This window comes from Saccopteryx leptura, chromosome 1, assembly GCF_036850995.1.
Source record: "Saccopteryx leptura isolate mSacLep1 chromosome 1, mSacLep1_pri_phased_curated, whole genome shotgun sequence".
Classification (NCBI taxonomy): Eukaryota; Metazoa; Chordata; class Mammalia; order Chiroptera; family Emballonuridae; genus Saccopteryx; species Saccopteryx leptura.
The window spans coordinates 269994019-270017091 of record NC_089503.1 but is presented as its reverse complement, the minus strand read 5'-3'; the positions used below and the strand labels follow the sequence as shown (position 1 = coordinate 270017091).

The following is a 23073-nucleotide window of genomic DNA, read 5'->3' as shown; positions in this document are numbered from 1 at the left end:
GAGCAAAATAAAACCAAAGTGAGAAGGAAGTAGTAAGAGCAGAAATCAATGAAACTGAAAACGATAGAGAAATCAGTGAAACAAAAGCTGGCTCTTAAAAAAAAAATCAATAATGTTTATAAACCTCTAGTAAGACTGAAGAAGATACAAAGAGAGAAGACACAAGTCACCAATAACAGGAGGAAAGAGGGGGACATCACTATAAACCTTGGAGCATTACAGTGATAATAAGATAATGTTTTACGAAAAACTCTCTGCTGATAAATTCAACAACTTAAGAAGAAATGAACCAATTTCTCACAAACTAGACTACCAAAACTCAACCAAGATGAAAAAAAAAAAACAACCACAACAGCCCTACTATCATTTAAAATATTGATATACATAAGAAACAGATTTATAGATACAGATAACAAACTAATGGTTGCCAGATGGGAGGGGGTGAGGGGTCTGGGTGAAAAAGGTGAAGGGAGTAAGAAGTACAATTGGCAGTTACAACATAGTCACAGGGATGTAAAGTACAGTATAGGGAATATAGTCAACAATATTGTAATAACTATATACGATGCCAGGTGGGTACTAGACTTATCGGGGGATCATTTTGTAAGTTACATAAATGTCTAACCACTATGCTCTACATCTGAGACTAATATAATATTGAATGTCAATTGTAATAAAAAAAAAAACTCCCCAGAAAGAAATCTCCATGACCACAAGGTTTCATTGCAGACTTCTATCAAACAGTTAAAGAAGAAATAACACCAGCCTGACCAGGCGGTGTCGCAGTGAATAGAGCGTTGGACTGGGATGCAGAGGACCCAGGTTCGAGACCCCAAGCTTGCCAGCTTGAGCGCAGGCTCTTCTGGTTTGAGCAAGGCTCACTAGCTTGAGCCCAAGGTCGCTGGCTAGAGAAAAGGGTCACTCAGTCTGCTGTAGACCCCTAGTCAAAGCACATGTGAGAAAGCAATCAATGAACAACTAAGGTGCTGCAATGAAGAATTGATGCTATTCATCTCTCACCCTTCCTGTCTGTCTGTCCCTCTCTCTGTTTCTGTCATGGATAAAAATAAATAAATAAATAAATAAATAAATAAATAGAACATCAATTTTATACAATTCCTTCTAGGAAACAGAGGAGATGGGAATAGTTCACAACTCATTTTAGAAAGCTAGTATTGCCCTGTCTAACTCCTACACTAGGCAGACAGTACAAAAAACAAAACAAAACTACAAACTAATAGCCCTTATGAATGTAGAAGCAAAAATTCACAACAAAATATTAGCAAATTGAATCTAGCAATGTATGAAAAAAATTATATAACACCACAACCAAGTGGGGTTCATTCCAGGTATGCAAGTCTGAGTCAACATTTGCAGTCAATCTATTTAACTTATAATATCAACAAGCTAAAGAAAAAAAACAAACCCATACAATCGTATCAGTACACAAGAAGCATTTAGAAAAAAATCTAACACCCATTCATGACAAAACTTTTAGATTGAGGGGGAATATCTCTGCTAACCTACAGTTCATTTCATACATGGTGGAGAAAAGTGAATGCTTTCCTTTTAAGGATGAGAACAAGGCAGGGATGTCTGCTCTCACTGCTGCAAAACATTGTGATGGAAGTTTTAGTCAGTGGACTAAGACAGAAAAAAGAAAAAAGGCATACACATAGGAAAAGAAGAAATAAACTATTCCTATTGGCAGATGGCACGATTATCTACATAGGAAATTAGAATATTTTCCAGTGAATATTAAGAAAAAACAAAACAAAACAAAATACAAAACCTTCTAGAACTAGGTGAGTTCTGTAAAATTGCAGGATACAAGAACAAATGCATGAAACTCAACCACATTTCCACATACTCATAGTGAGCCTGTGGATACTGGAGGGTATCACACAGCACTGTTTATAACCACTCTAAAGAAAATAACAGTTACAAACTGAACTTGTGTAAAATATGCACATTCCAAGTTTGTGGATTGCAGGATTCCACTCTCTCCACATTGCTATACAGATTGAGCATGATTTCAATTACAATCCCAGCAAAGCTTCTTGTTGGCACAGACAAGCTTATTTTAAAACTTATATGAAAAGGTACAAACCCTGGAACAGCAAACAGTCCTGAAAAAGAAGAAAGTGGAAGAATCACCCTGTCTGACATGAAGGCTGCTCTACACCTACAGAAATCCAGACAGCACGGTATCACAGAGGGACATGCAGAGATGAATGAAGTTGACAAAGAAGTCACAAACGGCCACACACATGTACAACTGATCTTTGACAGATGTGCAAAAGCAACTTCAGTGGAGAAGGACCCTTTTCAACAAATGGTGCTGGAGCAACTGGACGTCCACAGGTTAAAAAAATGAACCTCGATCTAAATCTCACAGTTTAGATAAAAATGAACTCAAAACAGATCACAGACTTAAATGTAAATGGTAAAATATAAATATTAAACTTCTATTTTAAAAAGGATAAATCTTCAGAATCTCAAGCTAGGAAAAGAGTGTAGACAAGACCAACAGCATGAGCTGTAAAAGGAAATATTGATAAACCTCATCAATAGTAAAAAGTTTTGCTCTGCATATGAATCAGGATGAGAAGACAAGCTATAGACTAGGAGAAAATATGTGCATACCAGGCATCTGACAAAAGAATCATATCCTCAATATATAAAAAGCTTTCAAAACTCAACGTAAAATAATCCAAGTAGAAAATGGGCAAAGATGAACAGACATTTCACCAAGGAGGAGACAGAGATGGCAAATAAAAATAATTGATATTCAACATCTAGCCATTAGATAAATGCAAATTAAAACCACAATGAAATATACTCTATCAGAATGGCTAAAATAAACACAACGACAACCCCAAGTGCTGACAAGGATATGAGAAACTGGACCAGTCTCACACTACTGATGGGAATGAAAGGTCAGCTTCTCTGGAAACAGTTTGGTAGTTTCTTACAAAACTAAACATGCAGCCACCACATTACCCAGCTATTGCCCTCCTGGGCATTAGTCCCAGAGAAACAAAACATATGTTCACACAAACCCTGCATATGAATGTTTGCAGTAGTTTTGTTTGTAGTAGCCAGAAGCTGGATGCAACCTCGATGTCTTTCAATGGGCAACTGGTTAAACAGACTGTGGGACATACATACAGTGAATTCCTGTGCAGCAATAAACAAGAACTATGGATATGCTTAAAACCTGGGTAAATCTCCAGAGAACTATGCTCAGTGCAAAATCCATCCCAGAAGGTGACATACTGTATGATTCCATGCATAAAGCTTTTTTGAATACACAAGTGGTAAGGGGAGCAGTGTGAGGGATTCTGTGCTGATGGGGATGTTCAGTTATGACTGTGGTGGTAGACACTTGAACCTCCATGAGTGATAACAAGAGCACAGAACTAAATACATGTGCACACAAATAAGTGCATGTAGTGAGGTCAATGGACTATGTCAATGTCAGTTTCCTGGCATATTGTCCTAGGGTTTTGCAAGATGCTACCATTGGAGTAAGCAGGGAAGGGCTCAAGGTTTGGTTCTCGTTATTATTATTATTTTTTTTACAGCTGCATGTGAATCTACAATTCTCTCAAAACAATGTTTTCAAATTTTTGAAACATGTTAAAAAATGCATAGTACACATCTAAGTATCCAACTCACATCTCACAAAGAAAAGTTGGAATGACTAGACAGTGTCCCATTGTGAAGAATTAGCTCCACATCTATTTGGCATCGGTCCCAAGAAAGGTCCTCTGGTGCTGCACAGAGAGTGTATGCATGCTAGAACAGGATGCTAGATGAGGATGCTGGACTGGAAGCTGGACAAGGATGCTGGACGAGGATGCTGGACCAGATGCTGAACTGGATCCTGGATTGGATGTTGAATTCTGGATGAGGACGCTAAACGAGGATGCTGAACTGACATTGAGCCCTTCCCTTTCTGACCTGCAGGGGGCAGCCTGGCCAATCAAGGAGAGGGCTGTGGTGAAGGCCCTGCTGGTCTCAGCTTTCCAATCCTAACTGTGTGAGCACCAGTGTTCTCCCACCTCCCCACCCCACCCTGCACAGCACACACACATGCACACATGCACGCACGCTCCACAGCTCATGAGCTCATTCTGCCCACGACTGACAGGCTGGGTGGGATCATTTCTCCTTGAGCTCTTTGTCCAGCTCAGTTTCAAATGACTCATGAGTGGTCCCCTAGGGAGACCTCCTGCCTGGCCTCATAAACCTTCCCAGTTAGGCAATGCTTCCTGATAAGTGGTTGTTCACCCACTCTCCCAGACCACCCGAGAGAACTATTCCTCTTCCCGGGCAGCAGCTGGCAACATGGCCTCCCCAGCTGTCTTGTCTCCTTCTTCTCTCCTCTTCTGTCTCTGGCCTGGGGGGGGAGGGGACTGAGAAGGTCTCTGAATAGACAGTTGAGGACTCACCACTGCACCAAATACAACCCTGAATATGTTGGGTGGCTTGCCCTCACCCAGTCTGGGGTCATGGTGGCCTCCTCTGACTTTGCAGGAGTTTGCTGTTCAGTGAGGTCTTGGCAGCCTCACTGCATTGCTAGGCACCCCCTTCCCTAGGGCACAGGACCTGTTGTTGTGCTGACTCCGCCAGTTCACAGTGCCAAGGTCTCATGAAGTTGGATGTCTGCAAAAGCTCTGGGTCTGATGAGCATTCACGGCCTACTGCCTTTATGCTTTGGCTCCCTGAGTGGGTTCTGCATCAGAGCATATACTCCTGCCTTGTGCCCATGTAGCTCTCTTGGGGCTGTTGTGCATGTTCCAACTCTCATTAGGAGTGTGCAGGAGGGAGATAAACCCAGCCCAGCCTGGACTGCTCCTTATCGGCCTTGCTCTGCACACGGTAGCTGCAGTCTCTGGACCAATGACAGCTTGTCCTGCCCCTGACTCTGATGTTCTCTCCTGGCCAGTTACTCTGTGCCAGGCAGGCCTGGAGGCCATGGGGATGAAGGAAGCCCAAAGCTTGGCATCTCCAACATGGCCACTTTGTCATTGACCAGAGCACACCATACTAGCCGAGAGACCTCTGCCCTCTGGGAAAACACTGCTCCTCAGGATGTGCCCAAGGCCAGTGAGATGATCTGGGATGTGATTAAGCTGGGAAAGCAGGAGGCTGGGCTCAGGGATTTGTCCCCTAGCTTGCCCTGTGCCCTTCAGCAGTTCTCTAGGTCTCAGTTTACCATCCAAATCAAGTGAGCAGTTGCTGGTCTGTCAATGGTTGTTCCCCATGAATTCACCTTCCTTCTCCAGTATGGACACAAATGGAGATTTACACATATTCACTGGGTGGCCAGGGGAGGTGTTACAGATAATCAGTTAGTACAGGTGGACTAGGCAGAGTTTGGGGGAGGCAAGAGCTATAGGCACAGAGGTGATAGCACCAAAGTCCCATCTGGAGAGGGATAGACTCTACAAGATCTCCTTGAAGGACACCTTGGCTCTCCCTGCAAGTTAAGAAGGACTCTCAGTGACTGTGGGGGAAGTGGGAATGCAGGCAGGGGCAGGGCAAGGCAGCCAGGTGTGATGGAGGGGGGGAGGGTTCAAGGCCTGGCTGCTCAATCCTATCTGGGAAGGCAGTGAAGCCTGTTTCCAAGGTCCAGCTGGGGTGAGGGTAGCTGATGGTACCACCTCCATCTGCTGCCATCTCCTCAGACACAGGGGACAGGGGCTGGGGCGGCCCCTCACAGACCTCAGGTATATCCCCAATATCCCAGCATCACCTGGCATTCCCCCTATACCATGTGGCCCAGTAAAGTCTGGTTCTTCTATAGGCCTTGTTTGTTCACTATCCTATCCCCTTGACCCTGCATCCTGCACTGAAGGGGTCTCTTGGAACCCTTCCCCCGTTGATACTGGGGTTTCAACTGGGGTACTCAGGGCTGGCTGAGCTGACAAGATCATGGTGGCTGTCCCCTTCTGGAGTCCACAGGAGATGCTCCTCTTTTCAGCCCCTTGGGCTAGATGTTGCCCAAAGGTCCCAGGCTGGGCCTGGGGCTCTTACCTCCTTCCTCATATTCACTGGGTGGCAACAAGAACCCTGTGCTCTGGAAGAAGGGAGTTCTATAAAGTCGCAGAGCGTTCCAGATACAAACTTACAATCTCATACTTCATTTTTCTTGGACAAAATCTCAGTGCCTTTAAATATGTCATCACTCTGTGTCCCCATGCCACACTTCGTACTTCCTGGGTGTAGGGGCTAGCCTTTCAGGTGAAGGTGCTGTGGGCAGAGTCTGCTGTGGTGGGGAGGGCAGGGTGCTCCTAGACCTGTAGCCTGGGTGGGCTGGAGCTCTCTCTGCTGTGCTAGTTGGTTGGTGAGGTGATTGGGCAGGCAAAGGAGAGCCCTCTCCCATAGAAGGGTCCCTGGAGTGGAGAATGACATGAGGCTGTCACACCCATGTAAAGGTACAGCTATGCTGCTGCTTCTACAACATAACCACACGACTTAGAAAGAGCCACTGCCTCCTGGTGGTTGATGGGCTTCAGATGGGGAAACAGGCCCAGAAAGAAAGTGATCTGCCTAGGCCCCATCTCCTCCCTGCCCAACCCTCACCCAGCCATGCACCGAGAGCTCCCCCAGAGGACAAGGCATGCTCACTTGGGTGGCCTTCTCAGAGAGGCAGGAGCTGAGCTGGGTTCTGCTCCAGGTCCATGGTGGGAGTGCATTTTTCATTCCCCTGCTTTGCCTCTCAGCACTGTCCAGAGATAGGTCACCGAGGGTAGGTTCTCAGCCCAGGACTGAGAATTAGGCCCTAAACTCTGTCCTCCATATTCAGACGCTGATAGGGAGCTACACTCTGCCCTGTTGACCCAATCTCTCACCGAGCAGCCTAATCAGCCCACAGGCCCTTCACTGTCATCTAAAGGTCACCAACATTGTGTTGGCATCCAGCACAGCCCAGCAGGATTCAGAGCTATGTTCTCCTCCTTGTGTGGCTGCTGACAGGGGGCTTATAAAGGTTCTCACTGATGCCACACCCCCTCCAGTGTCTGCTAATTTGTTCATCTGTTTTAGTTTAGATTTTGGGGTCTTTAACACAATTTACTTCAGAAGTGGCTCCATCTCCTCTCCTTTCCGCCTCTACCCACTCCAGGCCTCGCTGTCCCCTGGAATCCCCTTCCTCCAGTCTCCCCTATACACAGGCTCTGAGAAGGAGGTCGACAGAGGATCAACAGTGGCTGTGACCTTGGCCACTACCTCCTCTCCTTCGATTTAAGGATGGGGAGACGGAGGTCCCAAAAGCTTGAGTTCCTCGGTCTGGCCCTGAAACGGCCAGGTCACCTAATTCCCAGGCCAACAGACCACGGAGCAGCGCCCCCAACCCCACCCCTCGCTTCCTGAGCGGTCAGGTTTCGCCAAGGGCGCGGACATCACCTGCTGTCCCGTTTCCCTTTCTTCCAAACGACCCGGGGAGAGGACAGGCGCGCAATTCAGCTCGGGCTGACACCGGGTCCCCAGAAACTCCAGTCCCAAGCGTCCCAGCCTTGAGTTCCACCTTGGGCCCGCTCCAACCCACCATGCCACCGCCGCTGCCCGTAGTTCTCCCCGCGGCTCCCCGCCCCCCTCTACACTGCAGGCCGCCGGGCTTCCACCCAGTGTCCACCTCTCCCTCCCCCCGCTCCAGCCGCCACCTCCGTCGCTTCCCAGGGCCGCCCACACTCTTCGCCAGCTCCGCCTCCACAGCCGCCCGGGCTCGCAGCGCGCTCCTGCCCCTCCCGCCGGTCCCTCCGGTCCCACCGCCCCTCGCGCACCTCCCCTCCCCAAGCTTTCCGCGCGCCCCAAGGCCCGCGGGGCCGGGAGGCGGTGCCGCGGGAGGGCTGGCTCGGGTTTCCGCCCGCCCCCGGCGCCGGCGTGACCCCTCCCCGGGCGGGGCGGGCCGGGCTCAGCTGGCGGCCCCGCCCCCGGCCTGGCGCTCCGGGCGCTATAAGAGGGCGGCGGCCGTGGGGCGCCCTGCACGGGGCCAGGAGCGCGATGGTCAGCCGCCGTGGCGCGGCAAGATGCTGGATGGGCTCCTGCTGGCGCGCTGGCTGGCCGTGGCCTTCGCGCTGACGCTGCTACTTGCCGCGCTGCGCCCCTCGGCCGCCTATTTCGGGTAGGTGCCTGGCGGCCCTGCGGACGGGCTGGCGGGTGGGCTGGCAGGCCCGGGGCGGGGGCGGGGGCGGCGCCCAGGCGGGGGAGACCAGGTGCGCGGGGCCGGACTGGTGGGGGCTGCCGGGTTTCCTGAAGCTGTTTGCGGCGCGCGCGTCCCTGGGTCAGCGAGTTTGTGTCCCCCCCCCCCTGCGCTGTGCGGGGAGAGGGGCCCGCGTACCCTACGGGCTGGCGTGGGGCTGCTGTCCTCCCTGACTCCAGAGTCGTCGTTGCCGCGGGCGCAACCGAGCGCTGGGATCCCTGGAGCTCGGGGACCAAGGTGTGGCCCCGGCTCCCTTAGGCCGCCGAGTCCTTGCCAAATGGCTGGAGCCTCCCAGCCCCTGCCCACCCACCCCCCTTGCAGCTTCCCCCTCCTTTCTCTCCTCGAGAAGTTAATGTAACAACAACAAAAAAATACGTACAAAATCCAGATGTTCCTTGCACTGAGCCCCAAAGGAAAAAAATAACTCCAAGTCGGAGGAATTTATTTTTCTTGTGCTTTGCTTCTGACGCTCGCTCGGGCCCGAGCTCGCGGGAGTGCGTCTATGTGGGACCCGGACAGGGCTATGAGCGCCGCCGCCCGCCGTCTGGAGGGCTGCTGCCCGGTGCGCTTCTCCGCAGCAGCCGTGTGCGTGTTTTCAGCGCGTTTCTCTCCGCTGTTCCTTCCTGCCCTAACTCGCCTTTTGCTCCCAGATCTGGGATATCTAACACAGCGACCTTTGGGGACCCTCGCTGCGATACGCATTTGGGCACACTTAAGTTTCGAGTGGCAACGTTCTGGCAGCTTTCGGCTCTTCTCTGCCTCCCCGCTTCCCGTCCCTAGCCGACCCGGGAATTTCGGCCCACTCTCTCGCCCCGGCCCCTGTCCGAGGCGCCCTTCTGGCACGCCGGAGCCGCTGCCCTCCGCCCTCCGCCCTCCGCCCTTCACCTGTTCCCTAGACCCTGGCCCCCCGCTCTGGAGGGCGGCGGCCTGGCCGGCAGAGGGCCCTGTTGGTCCAGAAATGTGGCACCGCCAGGGCGGGGAAAGGCCGACTGGGCGAAGAGCCCTGCAGGTGTATCCTGTTCTCAAACAAAATAAAATATTTTCATGGGAAACTTTTCCTTTGTGTTTTTTCTTCCCCCGCCCCTTTCTCCTGTTCCTTTCTCCTGAGTTGTCTTCCAGGGTCAGCTCCGTGTCTCCTTACCTGGATCCCCCACCCTAAGGCCCTCTCCTGTGGGTTTGGCCCTGCCTGAGTTCCAGGCTGTGTGGAGGCTGGCAAGCCCCTGCGCACCATCTGTGCAGCCTTTACCTCGCCCTCATGGGCAGAGGGAGGGTCAAAGGATGGCCGTCTGGCCGCAGGTCCACGGGTGAGTCACACGGGCCTGTCAGCCAGCTGTGCCTTCTTGCTGTCCTGGCTCAGCTGCAGGTCTGTTCACCAGGCTCTAGACACACCCTGGGCTTGTCTGTTCGAGTTGGGCTCTGCCTGGAGTCTCTACTGCTGCTGCCCCATTCCTCCTGGGGAAGATCAGTTGGGGGTGGGAGTGCTGGGTCTTGGCAGCATCCCCTTTCCCCCCTTTCCTTGTGCTGTGCACCTCTGGAGAAGTCTGAGCTGTTGACGTGTGGATTTTAGCTCCCTCTCAGAGAAAAGTCCCGGTGGGCATGGCGTGTGGGGAAAGATTGGCGCACTATGGCTCTTACAGCCCATTGAGCCCTGCTCTTTAGCCCCAAAGACCCCATGAAGTGAGACTTCTGGGGAGCATAGGAGGCAGATGTGTTGCCCTGGTGACAGCTAGCTCTGCTGTAGGCACTTGCCACCCCAGCATCAGGTGAGAGAGCCAAGAGTCTGCTTGGTGGAGATGGAGAGTGAGAGCAGCAGGCCCAGCACCAGCTAGTCAGCAGAACAGGGGAGGGACCAGGTGCTGGAGGGGTCCACCCCCAGCATACACCTCAGGACAATGTCAGGACAGAGTTGATTCCTGAGGTGGAGCCAGGCCTGGGAGGAGGGGAGGAAGGTGACTGACATATGCTCTGCTTTATGCTACTGTATATGGAGACCTTGCTTCTCTGGCACATAGTGACTTGCTGGGCTGGGGTCTAGGGTCCTTTCTCCTGGCTCAGCAAAAGGGCAGAAGCCAGAAAGAGGAGGAGATGGCCCAAGGGAGACAGGGTCCTGCTGGATCCAGGGGGCCTCGCTATGTTGCGCATGGGGCAGAGAGAGCAGGCGGAAGGATCCGATCCAGGCCCTCTTACCCTTCCCCCTCTCGGAAATCTCTGCCTGGCACGGAGGCTCACAGTCAGGGCAGCTCCAGTTACAGCCCAGAAACCCGTAGAGTCTGGCCTGGGGGAGGGTCACGTGGGCGGCCGGAGTCCTCCCTGCCCCCTCCCTGAGGCTGCAACCCAACCCATGAGCTGCTGCCCTGCTCCTGCTGCCCGCCTCTGGCCTCTGGCCACTAGGCAGGACCCTCTAGGTTGCCTGCTGGCTCCTCTCTGGAATGATTAGCAGGTGGCATTTCCATCTGGTTTTCTGGGGCTTTAGAAGTGCCTGTGATGGGGGGCCTAGAGCCCTTGGCCTTATGCCCTCCTGGAAGGAGGGAGGAGCCCGGCTCCCAGAAGGTGGGCTACCGTGGGTCTCTTGGCTATTTGGGGATATAGACTCATGTATCTGAGTGTGTTGAAAGCTTTGCTCTACCTTGGTTTGTGGGGTGCCTGGCCCCTCTCCTAGCCTTATCCTCAGGTGTGTGCTGAAACCTGTTCAGGAAGGGACTCCCCAGACCCAAGGACAAAGGCACTGCTACTTCCTGAGTGGGGAGCCAGGGACCAGGTTTGGGGCTTGGGCTCTGGCACACCTTACTGCCTTTTGCTTAGAGATTCGGATGCATACTTAGGCAGCCCCTAGCAGAGGACCTATATCACAGGGTTGCCACAGGTGAATGGAGGCCTATGACTTGCAATGTGGTTATCCTTCAAAGGAAGTAGGAATGGCTGTCTGATAGTGTTGGCCCCTGCCCTCTCCCCTTCCTCCCCCCATTCTGCAGGAAGCATTTACAGGCTGGCTTGGGAGAGTGGGGCCCTGCTGTAAGGTCTGCAGACTGGCCCTACCTCTGGTCCAGGATGGCTGGAGGCCTGCATGGAGGAGGCAGCACTAGTCATGGCACCGAGGGCTCCTCCAGCCATGTGAGGAATACTCGAGCAGGTCGGAAAGGCAGCTAACAGCAATCTGGGCCACTGTGAATGGGGGGCCAAGTGGGTGTGAGTCTCTTTTTGTTATTGAAATGTAATTTATATTTTTTAAATTTACTTTGTTAGAGTAGACAGTTCAGTGATTTTTAGTTCATCCACAGGCTGTGGAGCCAGCACCCTCTCTAATTCTAGAATATTTTCATCATCCCAGAAACCTCATATCCCTCCACCCCACCCACAGCCCCTGGCAACCACTAATCCACTTTCTGTTTCTGGATTTGCCTGTTCTGGACTTTTCATAGAAATGGAATCATATGATATGTGGCCTTTTGTGTCTGGCTTATTTCACTGAGCATATCATTTTCAATATTCACCCATGTTATAGTGTATGTCAGGGTTTTGTTCCTTTCTGTGACTAAAAATATTCAACTGGATGGACCCATGCAGTTTTTCTTATTTGTTAATTGGATATTAGGGTTGTTCCCAACTTTTGACGATTGTGGGTAACACTGCTGTGAATGTCAGTGTACAAGTTTTTTGTCTTTTTTTTGTATGTGTGTGAGTGTTTTTAATTCTTCTGGGTAGATACTAAAATGGAATTGCTGGGTCACATGGTCGTTCTGTTTAATATTTTGAGGAACCACTGAACTGTTTTCCACAGTGGGAGCAACATGTTACATTTCCACCTGCAGTGCACAAAGGCTCCAGTTTCCCCACATCCTCATCCCTGATTGTTATTCTCTGGGTTTATAACTCTTAATTATTTTTATCTTAGCCATCTGGTGGGTGTGAGTGCTTTTTATTTGCACATCCCTGTTGACTAGTGAGGTGACACCTTTTCATGGGCTTGTTGGATATCTCTGTGTCTTCTTTGGATAAATGTCTGTTCTGTTCTTTTGCCCGATTTTTGGTTGAGTTTCTCTTTGTTGTTTAGTTGTAAGAGTTCTTTATATATTCTGGATTTTTCTTGAACTAAGGAGAACCTGGTTTCTTGACCCGTAACAGCACTCTGTCTGGCCCCTGCTGTCTCCACAAGTCTTCAGAGCTCGGCCCTCCAGCCTGACTATGGGGGGAGCCAGGGTGCAGTTGATTGTTTACTATCAACTGGTCTGGGGGCCTGATGGGGACCCTGGCTGAGGAGGCTGCCTCAGCACAGCTGTGAGGTGCCACTCTGGAGGGGCTGCCATGGGGGGGGGGGCTGTGCATGCGGGTCAGGAAGGTGAGGGCTCTCTCTGTGTCTCCATTCACCCAGCCTGGGACCCAGCTGGAAGCCATGTGGCCACATGCCTGCTGGCTGCTTGGAGGAGGGGTGCCCAGCTGATGTAGGATGGGGCAAACCTGGTGCAGAATGATAAAGCTGCATGAGGAGCCTGTGAGGAGCAAGGAGTAAGATAAGGTGCTGCTGAGAAAATGGGACAGCCCCCATGGGGCACAGGGGCTGGGGGCTGGAGCTCATCTGTGGGTGACCAGGGAGGGTCTGGAGGGATGGCGGTGAGGGATGGATCCCCAGTTACTCCCCGACTGGGAGCCAGTGGTGGTGGTGCCTGGATCTGAGCAGGCAGGAGTTTGGATGATGGTCTTGAAGGTGCTGTCCATGGAGACCCACCTCAGGACAGCCATGCCTGGATCCAGAGTTTGGGGGGAGGCCGTGGAGAGCAGAGTGCTTTGGTGGGAGACTGTCTGGATTGGGAGAGTTATGTACCAGGAGCAGACGGGGAGAGAACCTAGTGAAGGACCTTATTGCCATGTCTGGGACAGCCAAGGGGACATAGAGAACCTGTTGAGGTCACTTGGATGTGGTTCTGTGAGTGAGAACTTCAAGTATCAAGTGCAGGGTGGGGGCTGCTAGCTGGGGGCAGGATGACACTCGGATCCAAGGAGGCTGGTGGGAGGTATGTGGAGGGGCCTAGCTTCCAGCCTTCAAAGGAGGGGAAATTCTGCCAGTTCACATGGCCTGGGGCCCCTGAGGCCATCAGAGGGACTGAGGTGTCCTGGTCTCCCAGGTAGATTCAGGGGAGGAGTGAAAGGCAGGTAGAAAGAGCAGGCAAACGGGCAGAGGAGATCCCTTGGGGGGACTAGCTACTTTTTGCATCTCTGATCTCCAACATCTGTTCCTTCTTCCTCCCCTCTCCTGTTCTATCTGCTCTGGGGGCCATGAACGCCCCACCCCTCTGGTGCCAGCCTGCCCTGGTCCCCTTCTATAGGCCCTGAGGGACTCTCCTCTGGCCCCTATACAGAGACCAGGTAGAGGCAGGTGGGAGCATGGGGCCACGTTGGAGCTCTGGGCTGGGGCCTCATGATGGTGGCACTGTGTGCAGGCCTGGCCCTGGGGCCGGAGGTGAGGAAGAAGCCGCAGCCACCTGGCTCCTCAGCTGTGTGAGCAGATGTCCTGCCACAGCTGGCCGTCTGGGTTGGGGGCGGTGGGACAGCTGGTCTAATCTTTCTCCTATCCTTGCCACTGTGGCCCTGGACCTGACTCCAGTGCCTCCACACGAGGAGGACCCTGCTCTGGCTCCAGGGTGGCCCCATCCAAGTGCACCACCCGCCGCCTGCCCAGGGGACTTTCGATGTTGAGAACAATAGGAGAAGTGTGTGGTAGCTTTCTCCTGGGAAGGAATCTGCGCACATGATTCCTCCCCGTGGGCTGTGGGCCCTGGGCCCTGGACTTGGGAGGAGTGATGAGCTGATAAGGGCCTGGCTCGGCTCTCCTGGCTGTGGAAAAATGACACCTGTTAGGGGCCAGCACTCAGCCCCCTTAATCCTGGTCTGGGGCACCAACTCCCTTTGTGTATTGTCCCTGTGGGTGGTGGGTGCCCCTGTGGTACCCACCTGGCTCTCTCACGGGGCTGCAGGGAGTTTATGAGGAGGTACCATTGTCTGGGAAGTAAGAACAGGCCCCACTTGGAGGTAAGCCTCTGGCAGGTGGGGGGGGGGGGCAGGGCTGCCATGCTCCAGGTTGGCCTCAACTGTCAACTATTCCAGGAAACCAGGAGATAGCCCAGTGGTGTCATTCTTTATTGTAGCTGGAGCTTACCTCTGAGGAAGCCAGGAGTGTCTCTCATGGGGTCTCTCCTCCAAACTGTGCTGGACTAGAAGCCTGTGAGATTCCCTTTCCCCTGGCCCTGGGCCCAGAAGCCCAGTATGAGCCCCAAGGCATTCATTCCCCTGCTACCCTTGGCTCTGATCTCTGCTTGCTGTACCCACACCTGCTGGCCTCAGGTGCATGGATGATTGGCCAGGTGCAACAGACCACTGGCTTGGACATCTGGACCCTGGCTTTGTGGTGGCATGGGTGCTGTGCTGATGGGTGAAAGGCTCCCGGGAGTCTTCCTGGCACGGGTGTGAGGTGTGGTCTGGGAGCTCTGCAGGATGAGGATAGGGTAGGGTGGTTAGCTGTACTGCAGGCCTGGTGGCCTGGGTTGGGTGATGACCAGCCTGCTTTCTCGAGAGAGCTAATCATTAAGGGACATCGGTTGGTTGGGCTGGGCTGGTTGGCAGGTAGCTGTGCTGGGAGCCACCACAAGAAGACAGCCCCCAACCTGGGTGGCACGAAGCCTCCAGGCTCTGTGACCCAAGGACCAGCCTGTGTCCTTCCTTGCCCCTCCCAGTGGTTCTCTGCTGGCCTGGTGCCTCTGGCCACAGGAGGAAGCCCGGCCGCCCAGTTGGCAGGCCCTGCACCGCGAGACCAGCAGCCGGACGGGGGAATGGAAAAAGGCGAGCCTCGGGCTACGTTTGTTTTTCTTAGAGATATTGAGGTGGATGCGGCCAGGGAAGTGGTCTGGCCCATGAGGAGAGGCTGCCAGGGGCTCCCAGAACAGAGCGTGTCAGAGCTTCTCCCTCCCAGCCCCGGCCACCCTGTCTGTGCTCTGCACCTGGTAGGCCAGCTCCAGGAAGTAAGCCATTCACTGAGGTGACTGGTGCTGGCTGAGGTGGGGTCCCCTGGGGCTCTCCAGGCGCCTGCCCAGCATCCTGCCTGCCCCTCCATATGACATCCTTATGGCTCTGTGGCCACCTCTGAGGCCTGGGGTATGGTGACTGAGACAGGGGTGGCCTGTAGGAGTGCATGGACTGAGCCTAGCTTCTCTGGTTCCTCCAAGAAACCGCCGCAGCCTGGCTTCTCCTCTCAGCTATCAGTGAAGCTGGGGTCCCACAGGCTCACTCTTCCACTCTGGGCTCCAGCATCCTGCTCCTGAAAGGGGCCAGTTTGTGCCCCTCTGAGTCTGTGGGTCATGCAGGTTCAGTTTACTCTGGGTCCAGAGTGGATAGGGTCATTTCCCTTAGGCAGTGCTGTGGGTCCTGGTGCCCTGCAGTTTGCTGAGTCATACGTCTGCCCACTGACCCCCTAAGGGGCTGGATCTGGGTGAGAAGCTCCCCGTAGGTGGCCGGACAGTGATGGATCTGGGGGCTGACTGAGAGCTCTCTGTTCCCTGACATAATAGGGCCCTGTGAGGTGGGGAAGCTGGGGTCCAGTGGCTAGAAAGCCAACAAAGGTGACAATCATTATAGACGTGAGGTCCTCGCACTGGTGTGAATGCCCTCCTGTCCCATGATCTCTTGCCCACAGTCTCCTGTCCTGGTTTCCTTGGCATGTTGGGCTTTGGGTGACAGGAGCCCTTGGAAGCCCCCAGGCCCTATCAGTGCCTATGCCCACTGTACCCTTGTATTTTCTGTCCACACACTGGATGAGAGGTCGCAGGCTGCAGGAGAATGGAGGGTTAATCTCAGAACCAGTGTTTCAGTGCTGGAATTTGTTTTGAATTTGATTCACACAGAAATTAAACGCCGTCTGGTGGGGCTGAGGTTTCCTTGGCAGGGCACTGTGGCTTCTGGAACTCCAGCCTCTTCCCCTCCACCCAACCCAGGGTCTTGTCTCCCTATACCCAGGGAGCTGAGTTTGCGGGCAAGGTGGCCGTTGGGGTGGCCAGGCCTGTTGACAGGAGAAAGGGCCTTCAGAATTTGTTGTCACCCCCCCTCAGCAGGAAGTAGTGAGACATTTGGAGGGGGGCTTCTGGGCAGGGTGGGCTGAGTCTGGCTGAGACATTCAGGGCTGGGATCCTGGTGACAAGGACATCTCTGGCCCTGGACTGGGCCACAGCTGCACCCACTAGCCCCTATATAGCAGTGTTCATCTGCTACCTGGCTGTCCATGGGGGCAGATTTGATGGTGTGTGACCAGCTGAGTGCTTAGCAGGGCAGTCCCTGTCCCCAAGCATGTGGGCATGACAACCTCAGGCCTGGCCCTCAGAGAGGGACAGTTGTCCCCAGACTTGGCTTTGTCTCTCCTAGGTTCTTTCCCACTCTCTGTGGGGTTGGGGTAGAATCTCTGCAGAGCTGCTGCAGGTGGTGGGAGGGGGAGGGGGAGGCTCTCAACAGTGTGGGACCCAGTCCAGGACAATCTTGTCTCTACTTCATTACCTTGATAACATCTGCAAACATTCCTGATGTCACATTCTGAGGTTCTGGATAGGCGTGAATATGGGTCCCTTTATCCTTTGCTTAAGATTATCCCTGTAAGCAGTTTCTCTTTTTTTTTTTAGATTTTTTTTAAAACTTATTTAATCATTTTTGGAGAGAGAAGAGAGAGAGAAGGGGGGAGGAGCAGGAAGCATCAACTCCCATATGTGTCTTGACCAGGCAAGCCCAGGGTTTCGAACCAGCAACCTCAGCGTTCTAGGTCAGTGCTTTATCAACTGCGCCACCACAGGCCAGGCAGCAGTTTCTCAAATACAGTGACCGGCAGGGTCAGGGGTCACTTGACTCTGGGGAAATGCCATGGGAGCCCTGCCAAAATGATGGCTAGTCAGTGTGTAGCACAAAGCACGTCTCACTGTCTGCAAGGAGTGAGACACCCAAGCTGACCCAGCAAGTCTGAATAAAACCATGTAGAATGGGGGAAATTTTTAAGAAACAGACTGATTTGAAAGCAAATTAAAAACTGCTGAAGGGAATTAGTGACCTGGAAGATAGATAGGTCAGGAGAAATTACTGGAGTATGGCCTGGGCAAGAGACACACAGAAAGCAGAGAGAGGGGTGAGGCCTGGGCAGAGAGGAAGCCACGCATCTTCTCCAGGGTCCAGAGGTGGGACCAGGTGGTGTCTGGAGAGAATGGTCAAAGATTTCCTGATGTTGCTGGGAGCAATGAAGGGGACTCAAGAGCCCAGTGTATTTCCAAGCAGGAACATGAAACTTCGTTTTGGAATATCATGACTTGGAAGCGCAGAGCACTGAGCCCAGAGAGTTGTGAAGCAGTATAAGGACACAAAATGCAGATTACCCTGCTGAGGGTCCTTGAGCTGATAACTCACTGGAGACACAGCAGTGTGAAGGAAAGTAGCTGTTCAGAGTGAGATGAAATGAAGACATTTTCAGCTCCTATCAAGAGCTGCTCTGAAGGAGCCATGGATACACAGCTCAGACCTGGGGAATGCCCCAGTGTGCATAGGATGTGGGATAGAATGAAGCAAGAAGACAGGTTGCATGGAGGGATGAGGGCACTGAACAGCCTCCTGTCAGGTGCTCAAGGTAATACCTAATACACAACATCCTATAACCTCACATCAATGGGCTTGTGCACTCAGGCCTCCCGTTTCCCAGAGGGGACAGTGTTGACCATGTTAGATGTAAGTTACAGATCCTTGTAATTTTGAGGGTATTCATTGAAAATATTAGAAACGTACAACTTTGGAAAACAAAGAAGAAAATAAAATAATAAAAAGAACTCAAAGCAAGAGAGGACAAAAAATATAAAGAGATGCAAAACAGGTATGGGTCAGTAAAAAGGATGAATTTAAAGCCCCAGGTAGAAGGCTGTGGTGATCAGGTTGTGGTCTGGTCCTGGCTAAGGCTGTATATGAGGACACAGGGAGGATGTAAGGAGATAGCACACCGACTCAGTAGAAGACAGGAAAACAAGGGAAGAGAGTGAAGGATGTACAGTGTGTCCATAAAGTCATGGTGCATTTTTGACCGGTCACAGGAAAGCAACAAAAGATGATAGAAATGTGAAATCTGCACCAAATAAAAGGAAAACTCTCCCAGTTTCATACCTATTCAGTGCAGTTCGATGTGGGCTTGTGCACAGACTTTTTAGGGCTCCTTAGGTAGCTATCCCATGTAGCCTCTACAGACTTGTCACTGACTGATGGTCTACCAGAAAGGGTTTCTCCAACAAACTGCCGGTTTCCTTCAACTGCTTATCCCACCGAGTAATGTTACTCCTATGTGGTGGCGCTTCGTTATAAATGCGCAGATATTCACGTTGCACTTTGGTCACGGATTTGAATTTAGCGAGCCACAGAACACATTGAATCTCTGACAACATGAAGAGAAACAATATCTGCATAATAGGGGTTCCTGAAAGAGAAAAGAAAGAACAAGGGATAGAGAACTTGATTGAAGAAACTATAGCTGAAAACTTCTCTAATTTGATGCAGGAAAGAGTCACACAGGTTCAAGAAGCGGAGACAGTGCCATTAAAAAAGAACCCAAAGAGCCTGACCAGGCGGTGGCGCAGTGGATAGAGCAACGGACTGGGATGCAGAGGACCCAGGTTCGAGACCCCGAGGTCGCCAGCTTGAGCGTGGGCTCATCTGGTTTGGGCAAAAGCCTACCAGCTTGAACCCAAGGTCGCTGGGTCCAAAAAGGGGTTACTCGGTCTGCTGAAGGCCTGCGGTCAAGGCACATATGAGAAAGCAATCAATGAACAACTAAGATGTTGCAACACGCAATGAAAAACTAATGATTGATGCTTCTCATCTCTCTCCATTCCTGTCTGTCTGTCCCTGTCTATCTCTCTCTCTGACTCACTCTCTGTCTCTGTAAAAAATACATAAATAAATAAATAAATAAATAAAATTAAAAAAAAAAAAAAGAACCCAAAGAAACCTACACCAAGACACATCATAATCAAAATACCAAAGCTAAGAGATAAAGAAAGAACACTAAAAGCTGCAAGAGAAAAGCAGTCAATCGCCTACAAAGGAGCCTCCATAAGAATGATATTCGACTTTTCAACAGAAACACTTCTGTCATCTCAACTGGCCTCCCACTGAGGCCAGAAGGGAATGGCAAAAAATATTCAAAGTAATGCAGAACAAGAACCTACAACCAAGACTTCTTTATCCAGCAAGGCTATCATTTAAAATTGAAGGAGAAATAAAAAGCATCCCAGACAGAAACAACCTCAAGGAATTCATCACAACCATACCAATGCTGCAAGAAGTATTAAGGGGCCTGCTGTAGACAGAACAAAGTGGGAAAAAAATCTAGTAAAAGAGGAATGTAGATTTAAAGAAAAAAATGGCAATAAACAACAACATATCAATAATAACCTTAAATGTAAATGGGTTAAATGCTCCAATCAAAAGACAGGATAGCTGCATGGATAAGAAAATAGGACCCGTACATATGTTGTCTACAAGAGACCCACCTCAAAACAAAAGATACACTTAGACTGAAAGTAAAAAATGGGAAAAAATATTTCATGCAAATGGAAATGAAAAAAAAAAAGCTGGGGTAGCAACACTTATATCTGACAATATGGACTTTAAAACAAAGAGATAAAGAAGGTCACTACATAATGATAAAGGGAGCAATCCAACAGGAAGAGATAACCATTAAAAATATCTATGCAACTAATATAGGAGCACCTAAATATATAAAGCAGACTTTGATAAACATAAAGGGCAAGATCAATAGCAATGCTATAATAGTAGGGTATTTCAAGGCCCCACTAACATCACTGGATAGATTCTCAAGAAAGAAAATTAACAAGGAAACAGCAGAATTAAGGAACACACAGATCAACTGGATTTAATGGATATCTTCAGAACATTTCACCCTAAAGCAGCAGATTATACATTCTTTTCAAGTGCTCATGGTTAATTCTCTAGGATAGACCACATGTTAGGGCATAAAATGAGTCTCAACAAATTTAAGAAAATTTAAATCATATCAAGCATCTTCTCTGACCCCAATGGCATGAAATTAGAAATCAACTACAATAGAAAAACTGAAAAACACTCAAACACTTAAAAACTAAACATGTTATTAAATAAAGAATGGGTCAACAATGAGATTAAGGAAGAAGTAAAAAATTTCCTTGAAACAAATGAAAATGAACATACAATAACTCAAAATCTATGGAACACAGCAAAAGCAGTCCTGAGAGGGAAGTTCATACCATTACAGGCATACCTTAAGAAGCTAGAAAAAGCTCAAATAAACAACTTAACCCTGCAACTAAAAGAACTAGAAAAAGAACAACAAGTAAAGCCCAGAGGAAGTAGAAGGAAGGAAATAATAAAGATCAGAGTGGAAATAAATGACTAGAAGCTAAAAATACAATACAGAGGATCAATGAAACCAAGAGATGGTTCTTTAAAAAGGTAAACAAGATGATGAACCTTTAACCATACTCATCAAGAAAAAAAGAGGACTCAAATAAGTAAAATTAGAAATGAGAGTGGAGAAATAACAACTGACACAATAGAAATACAAAGGATTGTAAGAAAATACTATGAAGAACTGTATGCCAAAAACTTAGACAACCTAGGTGAAATGGACAAATTACTTGAAAAATATAATCTTTCAAAAATCAATATGGAAGAATCAGAAAACCTAAACAGACTGATTACAACAAATGAGATCGAAACAGTTATCAAAAAACTCCCAACAAACGAAAGCCCTGGGCCAGATAGCTTCACAGGCAAATTCTACCAAATATTCAAAGGAGAACTAACTCCTATCCTTCTCAAACTATTTCAAAAAATTCAAGAGGAAGGAAGACTTTCAAGCTCCTTTTATGAGGTGAACATAATTCTGATTCCAAAACCAGGCAAAGACAACACAAAGAAAGAAAACTATAGTCCAATATTCCTAATGAATTTAGATGCTAAAATTCTCAACAAAATATTAGCAAACCAGATCCAGAAATACATGAAAAAAATCATACATCATGATCATGTGGGATTTATTCTGGAGAGGCAAGGCTGGTACAGTATTTGCAAATCAAGCAATGTGTTTCATCATGTAAACAAAAGGAAGAAGAAAAACCACATGATAAATTCAATAGATGCAGAAAAAGCATTTGATAAAATCCAGCACCCATTTATGATCAAAACTCTCAGCAAAATGGGAATATAAGAAACATACCTCTATGTCAGACCCACAGCCAGCATCATACTCAATGGGCAAAAGTTAAAAGCAATCCCCTTAAGGTCAGGAACAAGACAGAGGTGTTCCCTTTCACCACTCTTATTCAACATAGTTCTGGAAGTCCTAGCCACAGCAATCAGACAAGAAGAAGAAATAAAAGGCATCCAAATTGGAAAAGAAGTAGTAAAACTAACATTATTTGCAGATGATACGATACTGTACATAGAAAACCCTAAAGTCTCAAATAACTACTGAACCTGACAAATGAATTTAGCAAGGTGGCAGGATATGATATTAACACAGAAATCAGAGGCATTTTTATATACCTACAATGACCTGTCTGAAAGAGAAATTAAGAAAATAATCCCTTTTACTATAGCAACAAAAAAATTAAGTACCTAGGAGTAAATTTAACCAAGGAGATTAAAGACTTGTACTTGGAAAATTATAAAACATTGATAAAAGAAATCAAGGAAGATACTAACAAGTGGAAGCATATATCGTGTTCATGGTAGGAAGAATAAACATCATTAAAATGTCTATATTACTGCCCTGGCTGGTTGGCTCAGTGTTAGAGCGTCGGCCTGGCATGTAGGAGTGCCAGGTTCGATTCCCGGCCAGGGCACACAGGAGAAGCGCCCATCTGCTTCTCTACCCCTCCCCCTCTCCTTCCTCTCTGTCTCTCTCTTCCCCTCCGTAGCCAAGGCTCCATTGGAGCAAAGTTGGCCTGGGCACTGAGGATGGCTCTATGGCCTCTGCCTCAGGCGCTAGAATGGCTCTGGTTGCAACAGAGCAACGCCCCAGATGGACAGAGCACCACCCCCTGGTGGGCATGCCAGGTGGATCCTGGTCGGCCGTATGCGGGAGTCTGTCTGACTGCCTCCCCGTTTCCAATTTCAGAAAAATACAAAAAATAAAAAATAAAAAAATGTTTTAAAAAGTCTATATTATCCAAAGCAATTTATAAATTCAATGCAATTTCTGTTAAAATACCAATGACACACTTCAAAGATATACAACAAATATTCCAAAAATACATATGGAACCAAAAGAGAACACAAATAGCCTCAGCAATCTTGAAAAAGAATAAATTGGGTTGTATCACACTTCCTGATATCAAGCTATACTACAAGGCCATTGTACTCAAGACAGTTTGGTACTGGCATAAGAACAGGCATATAGATCAATGGAACAGAACAGAGAACCCAGAAATAAATCCACACCTTTATGGACTATTGATATTTGACAAAGGAGGTAATAGCATACAATGCAGTAAAGACAGTCTCTTTAACAAATGGTGTTGGGAAAATTGGACAGCTACTTGCAAGAAAATGAAACTAGACCACCAACTTACACTATTCACAAAATAACTCAAAATGGATAAAAGACTTAAATGTAAGTCATGAAACCATAAGCATCCTAGAAGAAAACATAGGCAATAAGCTCTCTGACATCACTCGCAGCAATATATTTGCTGATTTATCTCCACAGGGCAAGGGGAAAAAAAGACAGGATAAACAATGGGACTATATCAAACTAAAAAGCTTTTGCACAGTTAAAGACAATACAAACAGAATAAAATGACAAA

At 49.4% G+C, this 23073-nt stretch overlaps 1 protein-coding gene across 2 annotated transcripts in view; it reads left to right on the top strand.

Annotated features, from left to right (window-relative positions):
- The first annotated feature begins 7930 nt into the window (after positions 1-7930).
- The window catches only part of WNT9A (Wnt family member 9A), a 33375-nt gene continuing 18232 nt past the window's right edge, over positions 7931-23073 (top strand). Inside the window, exon 1 of one of the 2 annotated variants that reach the window (XM_066352758.1) lies at positions 7931-8134. In XM_066352758.1, coding sequence (XP_066208855.1) covers positions 8040-8134 — 95 coding nt within the window. In that variant the 5' untranslated portion in view covers positions 7931-8039. The remainder of the gene's footprint in view (positions 8135-23073) is intronic. The other variant, XM_066352749.1, reaches the window with a different exon arrangement.